At 42.7% G+C, this 9401-nt stretch overlaps 1 protein-coding gene across 4 annotated transcripts in view; it reads right to left on the minus strand.

The window, feature by feature from the left end:
* Positions 1–7381, minus strand: part of GPM6B (glycoprotein M6B) — a 30673-nt gene extending 23292 nt beyond the window's left edge. For all 4 annotated transcript variants that reach the window (XM_085323153.1, XM_085323151.1, XM_085323154.1 and 1 more), the window contains exon 1: positions 7302–7381. In XM_085323153.1, the coding sequence (XP_085179279.1) occupies positions 7302–7362 (61 nt within the window). In that variant the 5' untranslated portion in view covers positions 7363–7381. The remainder of the gene's footprint in view (positions 1–7301) is intronic.
* Between the last annotated feature and the right edge of the window lie 2020 nt (positions 7382–9401).

Below are 9401 nucleotides of genomic sequence, written 5' to 3' on the forward strand. Positions count from 1 at the left end.
AAAAAAAAAGAAACAAAAACCACCCCCCTCAAAAACCCAAGACAACCAACAGGTAATGCTGGTACAAATATTAAGAAAGGCTGAATACTTAAAGCTCCAGCTAGGCTTTGAATTAAACACATAGGAAAGGACCCTATTACAGCTGCTGCTCATTCCCCCCTTCCTTCCCTCCACCCACCCACTTTCTTCCCCTCTTCTTTCACAGCAAGAAGATCCACTCTAGAAATTAAGGAAGATAAAGTTGTGGAAAACAAGTAACTGTTTTTCTTTTCAAACAACCTAAATCTAACAAAGAAAATGATTGTTATCAGATGTAGAGACAAGCTCAACACAAGAGTTTGCTCTGTTGGTTTCTTATATAAAAAAAGTTGTGAGCTGACTTTATACAAGCTCAGTTCATTTGCAAAAATCTGCATAAATATGTTTAAATAGACTTATTCCAGGCTCACAATGAATGAGTAGTTATCCTTCTTCTCCTTATCTTTTCAAAATACAGATAAAGTTCAACAGCAATACATCATGCACAAAATACAATCTGATCTGTAAATTCATCAGCAAAGAACTTCAAAGCTTAAATGCTCCTGAGCTCTATGAAAGAAGCCATTGGCAAAACAACATCAAATCTCTTCTGAATCAACATTTCCCCCCCTCGGCACTGCTATGGAATTGTCAGGCTGTCAGGGCAAGACAGATCATTACTTAAAATGCATCAAGTCCCACTCCACAGCAGCTAAATGAAAAAGGAACTGTCATCTCTGGCCAAAATAAATTTGTCTTAGTAGCATTTTGGCAGGTGGATGATGTGAAGGTTACAACGCTAAAAAAAAAAAAAGAAAAAAAAGTAAAAATGCTATTTATTGATTTATTGTAAACTAAATCAGCAACAAATTTCTGGGTATGGGAGCGAAGGAAATAGGAATGGCATTAATTTTTTCTCTGACAGAAGTTAGGAACTTCCTGGACCTGTTCCTTCTCTCGTGTTGTTTTTCTACTGCTGCAACAGCAAATTCATCCCAGCACATTCACATAGGTCGGAAGGGAAGAATACTGGCCTTAAGTCCAAATATTGGATCTAGTGGTTTGACACAAGAATTCGTTCATCTCCTACACTGGTGAATAAATGCCAATACTAAAACAATCCTTTGAGTTGATACAATTTTAATATGGTTCTTTAAAGGATACTTCGTGGCTTGGTATTCCCCCCGYCCCTTTGTAGTTCACACATAAATCATCAAGCAGACATCAGGTAGTATATTTTTTTCTAAAAGAAATTATTCTACTTTGTATGACTTGCACTTCTTTTAGAAAGGGCAAATTCTACATCTTATAAATACAATCAAATTCAAAATGTTTAGAAGGTTTCATTCCAAAATGACTGTGCAAACTCAAGAAAACTTCCGTAATGATTTCATCTCCTTCTGCTCACATGGGAACAATCTTGTTCTTGAGATCACAAAAATCACTACAATAATTGAATTAGATACAAAATGGAAAATAACAGAATTGCCTGCTAGTACCACATGCTACCTCTCCGCCTCCTCCCACTTGATTAAAAATTCAAAAAAAACATACCAAACCAAAACRAAAACGTTCTAGAGAAAGAAAGAAATTCTTCATTGGTATTGCAGCAGTGTATTCACAAAGCCCTTGGCACATGCTACCAAATGGATTTTATCCTGCCATGCTTGAACCCACTATTCAAGATTTCTCCTGCAGCAGCTACAAAACCAACTGGCTCAAAGCAAGAGCAGGCAGCTGCCTTTCTTCCTTAGCCCATGGGGGATGCTGGTGAAATCACTGTCTGCTGTGGGACAAACATCAATTCCTGAAATATGGAGTTAGCATGAAAACTTTGTAGCATCACTTCTATGAATTAAAATATTCTGTGAAGTTTCTTTAATTAGATGTTTCTGGATTTGCAAAAACAGGACGCCTTTCATTAAAAGATGATTCAGATTCCTTAAGGAATCTCACAGTTTTTTCCATTTCTTTGCAAAGAACTATTTAGCAGCTGGCTGTTTTGCAGTCTTCAGTGAATTTCTGAAAGGACCTGTACAGTAAAAGATTATCTTTTTGCTGACCTAAYTGGGACCTACTGAGATTCATATAGGTCCACTCATGCAAAAATAACAGTCAAGTCAGATGCCCCACAGATTTCAGTGGCAGTGACAACTACTGCATACAATATGGAGAAATTAGATTTTTAATTCCATRCCCTAGATGTTTAGGAAATGAAATAAGTTTAAATTATTTCTTTATATTTTGCTTTTTGAGAGACTGACTGGGCAAATGACACTTCTAGGTCTAGTTTATGATACTCTTCACGTACAGCCAAGCCCTTAAACCTCTATCCATCCTTTCTGGATGTCACACTTCTGAAGCAGGTTGAACTTGACGATGAACAAGATGACAATGTTTTTATGTCACACAACGCAGGCATGTTGATGCCAATTGTGGTGCTCAATATTCATTGTGGATGAATCATCTTGAAAGCCTGCAATAAAATTCCCTKTCTCCAACATCCTCACTCTTGCTGTCTTTAGCATACGGTTTTAGAGGAAACAAGCTGTTATGATTTTCATCTGTCACACCTGATGAAAGAGTGCAACAGTTCACGGAAGMTGGGCGAGCGTTATCGTTTGGTCATTTAGGATCTGATAATCTGTTGACGAACACTACGCTAGGAGCAAAGCTGCCCAGATAACAGGGAAAGGTTACTGTACYCAAAGGAGGTTTCCCTGCTCCCTTGCCCCTCTTTTCTCTCCCCTCCGCCAGCACTCCCCTCTTTAAATGCTTTGCTCCTCTCTCCCACTGCATCATCTGTTGTGCATATACGTGGCCATCTGGGGTCTTTTCCCCTGTGGCACATATGTCTAGGTTTTCTGCTTTCCTGCAGTCATTTAGACAAGTATGAGTACGTTCTCTAAGTGCTCCCCCCACTTARAAACCAAATCCTATTCATTAAAAGCTAAATCACGAAAGCCGGCCAAATTATTATCCCTGGAATATAGTGTGTCCCAGATTCCTCCCGGGCTGGACCTCTAACATTCTCTTCCTAGAGTTATAGCCTTCAGGCACTTAAAGCAATATTACTTCCAGGAGACCTAAGCTACCAACAAATTGTTTGAAACAGGCAAAAAATATGCAGCACATTAAAAATCTTTAAACAGCTTGACAGCTCTGAAATCACTGTGGGAGCCTAACAGTAGGGGATTATGTTTGAAAAATTTGTCTAATAAGCAGAATATATATAAGAAAGGTTTTTCAATTTGCTAAAATGAAAAATACATCTCTCTCCCTCATGTATCAAAATTTTCCTAAGTTCATTGCATAAAAGAACTTCGCTTAGTGATACTAGCTGTAGCATATCAATTCACTCCTTTCTCAGTTCACAATTCAGCAACTTTTTTGTACCATCTCATACAGTTGTACAGTGGTGTTTAAGAGAAGTATTTTCTTCTTATTTCTGACTAGCATATACTTGTCTATTTAGAGTTTAGAATTTGAGGTATTTCTTCATATATTAGGAAAATAATAATCAAAGCTCATAGCCCTTCCCAAGCATAAAGTCSCCTTCCACCAAGGATATGTTCTTAGGGAACACCAAGTCAAAATTAATTTTTAGTACTCTTATAGAGGTTGTTTTTCATTATTCCTGAGTACTGCATATGCAATTTGAATATCATATGCATTCATACAAGGAAACTATATCCTACTATTATGGCTTTCTTCTACACTTCCATTACTTCCATGTCTAATTTCCATGGTCATCCCCAATGATTTTCTTTCTTTCTTTTTTGTTTTTTTTTTTCTTTTTTCTTTTTTTTTGAATTTTATATCTTGGTAATATTTCTCTTAGCTAAATGAAAAGGGAAACTTCTTGTCTCTGTTAATGTGTATCAGGATCTAAATCTTTCATTGCTGATGCAAAACGGCATTTCGTTTTTCTTATTTGTTCCACCTCAGTAAATCTGCCTGCCCAGACCTCACGTTTTGATTTAATTTAATGCCTGCAAGATAAACCCTGTCATTTGTAATAATTTGTAAACATTCAGCTTTAAAATGCATCCAATCTGTCCTGCAGCCCTGTAAAGTATCTGCTAAACATTTTGCTGGAGCTCTGCTCATGGTGTTCTCCTCTGATAAGAGCTGCTGATATGTAATACAAAGCTGACTTATTCCTTATCCCCATCATCAGCATGGGGAGTGTTCAATTCCCAATTAAAAAAATGGGGCAGCAGCCACTCATCTGGGTGCAGAGCAGCAAACGACTGATAAACACGAACGCGACAGCTGGGCAATACYGCGGCCTGGAACAGGCAGGGGAGCTCGGGCAGAAAAGAAACCCTATTAAAATACAAAACTGGGAACTCACCTACGACTTAACGAACTTTAGAAACGTGAACAGGATTAAGCGTTTGCGTTTATCACGCAGTAGATACTCGTAAAGCACAGTCACTCRCGTAAATTGTCTCAAGGATGTGGTGGCCTTCCGCACTTGCTGCAGGTATGGGAAACATAAACCAGTGCCTCCGTGACCCCACGGTTCAGGTCTGACGCACTACGAGATGCTCTAACTCTTGCTGCTCATCCTACAATCCGCACCACTCCCCCCCAAAAAAAAAAACAAACAAACAAACAAAAAAAAACCCCAAAAACCTCCACCTCTTAGTGGAACAGTGCATAAGCTAATAGTTCAGTGCAGGCACTTTGTCCAGATCTTAGCAGAGCAAAAGCGCCTGCGTATGAACCTGAACATCTGAAGGGAAACGCTCAGGATCTTGTCCTGTTCAGCATTCATTTTTGGTTAACGCAGTAAGCCGGAGGGCCTGAGAGAGAGCAACAGGCACGTCCCCCAGCCCCCCCCCCCCCCCCCGACTTTGCTCTGCTGCATCTCCTCTGCCTTTGCCCTTCGCTTCTGGGAGGAAGAGGAGAAATACTTCAGGACAGCTCTTGAGCTGCTTCAGGCTGTCACGGTCACCTTCCTGGCTCCRGATCCGGGATGCTTTTATAGAGGATGATTATTACGCTAAGCTCAGGTGCGATTTTGGAGGAAGTAAATGTTACAAGCCTAGCAAGCAGGCAAGTCATAGCGACGAGGAGATCCAGGCCGGGCAGTGAAAGAACAGACTTTTTGAAGGGGCCAGCTGCCATTTTACGTACCCAGACAAAGCAGCAACGTTGCCCAGGAAGTTTCTTCACGTAGGGAAAAAGCCCATTTTTCCTCCGTGAAAGCTGCCGCTGCAGAGCCCTTCCGAAGGATCCTACCATTTCCTTGGGCCCATCCGAAAAACAGACGGGCCTGGAAACGCTTAGGGCTGTCGAAAATCTGTCACCTTTCCCCAAGGAATGAACCTGGACGTGCCTCCTACAGGCACCCCACCACCTCACAGCAGGCCCTCTGCCCACGGGTCTGGATTTGCTACTGAAAATAATGTAAAATCGAGTGTTTCAGCTTTCCACATTTCTAATGGGCTGGGAAATGTATTTTGGAATTTGAATGGAAAGAGAGAYCCTGACGTGAGAGGCCATGTGTTACTGTAAGAAATTAAGGAACTGTCAGGAGCAGCGTGCTGCAGACGCACATCCATGCGACATGTCCAAAGGATAAAATTATCACAGGAAAGCCAGGCAACTGCGGTGCAATTAAACTCTGAAGTTCCCCTCTTTGCTTCCTATGAAAATAATAGATCAACCACCTTGTCTTGGATAACAGATTTACTGCTCTGGATATTCACTACATATTGTGCTTTCATCCTTGCCAAATAAAAAGGGAAACTATAAACTCATGACAAATACACTCAGAAACTCCTCTCGTTTTGCACAGCTGCTAATGCATACGAATAACTTTGTTTATTGTTCACTGTAGATTAATTCTATCAKTTTAAAAGATACTCACCAAACAGAAGGGAAAAAAAAGTAATTTTAAAGAGATCTAAGAGATCGAAGGGATCAAGGTGGTTTTAAAATCAAGGTATTTAGGACATTTTGTATATTAATTACTCAAAATCTGCAGTGAGGTGGGTTATTGCCTACATGTACTAATGGTTTTCAGAGTTTAATCTCTCATCAGTGGAACTCCTTTTGCAAAATCCTCATGGGATTATGTAGTACTATGTCTAATCACTTCACAAATTTCATTTATTTGAAACTGAAGCTATCTTTGAATTATACAAAGCAGGTAGGAAGAATCAGTTTCAAAGCASGAAAACAAAATCTGGTCCTGGACATTTTCATTATGTACATATTTGCACAGTCCGAAAATAAACAAAACAGTGCTTACTGAAACACATTTGCGGCAGATACCTACAAGCTGCTCAAATTGCTTATAAATGTTACACAACAGGTTTGAAGATGAACCACGAATCATGTAAAAAGGCAGGAGATATTTTAATAATTTCGCTACTGCTGTATAATTTAACCAAGATTATTGTTACGATTTGTACAACAGCCTGCTACACAAAAGAGCCTCGGTTATTTGGCATAAATTATATGATGCAGCAACAAAACAGTCCTCTGGTAGCTGAATTTACTCGCAGAGGTTCAGCACCCCAGACCAAATAAATCACCTGAAATGCTGGGATTAATGAAGTACCTCTCCTCCCGCACTGCCATTTTCTTAACTCAGAGCAGTTAGCATGGAATTGTTTTCCCCATTAAGGAGCAATTCTGGATGATTAGCATATCCTGAAGCCTAATGTTGCGAAACTCATTGGATTATTCTCCTTTATCACAGCACAGGCAGACCTCTCCATAAACAACATGCCAGACAAAAATGGAGAAAATGAAGAGAGATTTAAAATTAAGAGGAGCATTTGGCAACATGCTAACTACACGCAGGTTGTGCGATAATATCATCTATCATACGCTGTTATAACCTAGGGCTCCCACACTGCCTTGCAAAGCTCTGTTACACGGCCAGTCTCAATGAAAATATCACATTGTGGCTCTGAAAAGGATACGGAGACACACACACACACACACACACACACACACACAAAATCTCTAAGCCCAATTTACCAAAAATCTATCAAAGGTGCAGCAATAATAAAGCTTCTTTGGCAAAAAGGTCATATCTGGTATGGCTAGGAAAGGCTCAGAGCAAACATACGCATACAGGCAGAAAGATTGCTGCTCTATTAATTTGTTGTCAAAGCTGCACAGCACAGGATCCCTGCAAGCTAGAAGATGCAGTAATGATTGTTTAAGAGCTGTTCTAAAAAGTGACAAAACTGGCCTAAACCTCTTTAAGCACCCTCAATGAAAAGATTTAAACAGGCTATTGTTAGACCCCTGGGTACCTTTTTTCTCTTGGCTTTGTTCTGCATTTTCCTCCGCTGCAGTTTCCATGGCTGGCTTCATACCATCCACCAAAAATGCTTCCCCCCCGCCCCCCCCAGCAAGCACTTTGCCTCTTTGCCTCCTTTCTTACTCCCTTCCGTCTCTTATTTACAGCTGCAGTGATTGAGCGGCTCTGTTCTTCACTACAGTGGATTACAGTCCTTTCCAAAATGCAAAAAGTCTTGTCAGCTTCAATTTCGCTCTGCTTACTGGTCCACAAAGATCCGTGCCAGGAAACGTTCAGCCGTACGTCACCACGGACCCCAGTTATAAAACGAGCCGATCTGTGGTCGATTGTGTCCCAACTTCGCGCGCCGCCGCCGCCGCCGGGAGCGGAATCACCGGCGAGCCGCCCCCTTTCCCCTCGCCCCCTTTCTCCGGAGGCTCCCGACGAATGCTAATCAACCCTCCCGATCCGCGCCGCCGCCGCGAGGGGCGATGCGAGGGAAAGGAGCCCCCCGAGCCGCCGCGTGGCTCGGCCCCGCGGCAGCCCCCGCGCGCCGTCTCCCGGGAGGGCGCGCGCGTCGGCGCGCTTTCCCGTGGGACCTTATCGTCACGCTTCGCATCTTGATTTATTCCCTACGCCCTCTGCTCTCCCAAGCAACTGAGGGGAGGCGCCGGGGCCGCTCTGTTTATTTGCTCCCTTTGCGGAGCTAAGTTACGCTCGCGCAGGGCAAAAGCCCATATGAAAGCAGCAAGAAAAGTAAATGTGGGCATCTATAGGGAAAATATAAATTCTCTCTCTTACTAGGACATATCACAAGGGGGCGGCGGGGGGGGGGGGGGAATCCAAGCAAGCAGAAAGGAAACAAGCCCAAGTGCTCTGAAATGCACGTGCAACACTTTGAAACACAAAATGGTTAAGAMAACACAGTTTGGATTTTTAAAAGTGTGCCTGCCACTGGAGACCTAAGCCAGTGTTTAAAAATGATTGCATAGCGACTGTTAAACACGTCYGATCACCGCTCGAAATCCAGACAGCCTTCAGCACAATCTAAAAGGTTTTTCTGAGCTGCCCCTGCAGGCAGCCAAAYCCGGACGTGCCTCTGCTGCACAGCGCGTGGCGACGTTGGGTGTCCCCGAGTCAGCTCTGAGCAGCCCTGTACCGCAGAGCCACCGAGCAGGATGACACCGTACAGAGGTGTTATTTACCTTCCAAAACCCACACTGACTGACATACCTGGGGGTACTGCACTGGGGCTCATCAACCTTGCCTGTCACTGTGGGTGTCGCAGTGGCCTCAGTGTGCCGCACCGCACAGGGCAGACRTGCCCAAGGAGAGCCCTTTTTTGCATGGCGGTTGATGGAGCAACTACCTGGAAAAATGGATTTAGCAATCTGGCAGGTTTCACTGCCTTAACTACTGCAGCTGATTTTGCAGATATCAAAGATGCCTAGTGGGGATTCAACAAACACTGAAGATCTTAAAACCTGCAYGCTCCATCTTTCATACAATGGCACCAACCAGGAGAACGCAAAGATAAAAGCAGATTTGTAGCTGCAACGCAGCCTTTTCTGGTTACAGCTACTACACCCATGATTTAGTTGTGTAATTTATTTCTATAGKTGTCTGATGAAAAGCACCAGAAAACCCAAATCCTACTTTTTAAAGTTCCCTTTGCTTGCAAGAAATCAGTACCTGAATTTCAGTTTTACTTCTCTTACCATGGTCACCACAGCAGCGTTTGAGCAGTACTGCCTGCAGCAAAGTAACAAACGTATCATGCTCCAGCTTCACTGGGAAGAGGTCTTGGACTCCTCACTGATCCTAAGGTTTCATATCACAGCATGAGGTTAAGCTCACTCCTAAAAAGCTTTCTTAAAGGCCAGGACAAAGCCTGCAGTTGAAACTCCCACCACACCAGACTTTATACAGGCAGGAGGAAGTCAATTTGCGGAGGAGATGAAGCTTCCTCAGGAACCAGCATGAGGCAGTGGATCAGGCTGCTGCAGCTGATCGAATCAGCAGCACCAGCAGAAACCTCAGCACTCAGGCGCAAGGCGTATTTCTCCAAGCTGCTGTGTCTCCAGCGCAGACACAGCAGCCTATCCACATATTA

The sequence above is a fragment of the Rhea americana genome, unplaced genomic scaffold, assembly GCF_003343005.1.
Source record: "Rhea americana isolate MKP2758 unplaced genomic scaffold, rheAme1 scaffold_82, whole genome shotgun sequence".
NCBI lineage: Eukaryota > Metazoa > Chordata > Aves > Rheiformes > Rheidae > Rhea > Rhea americana.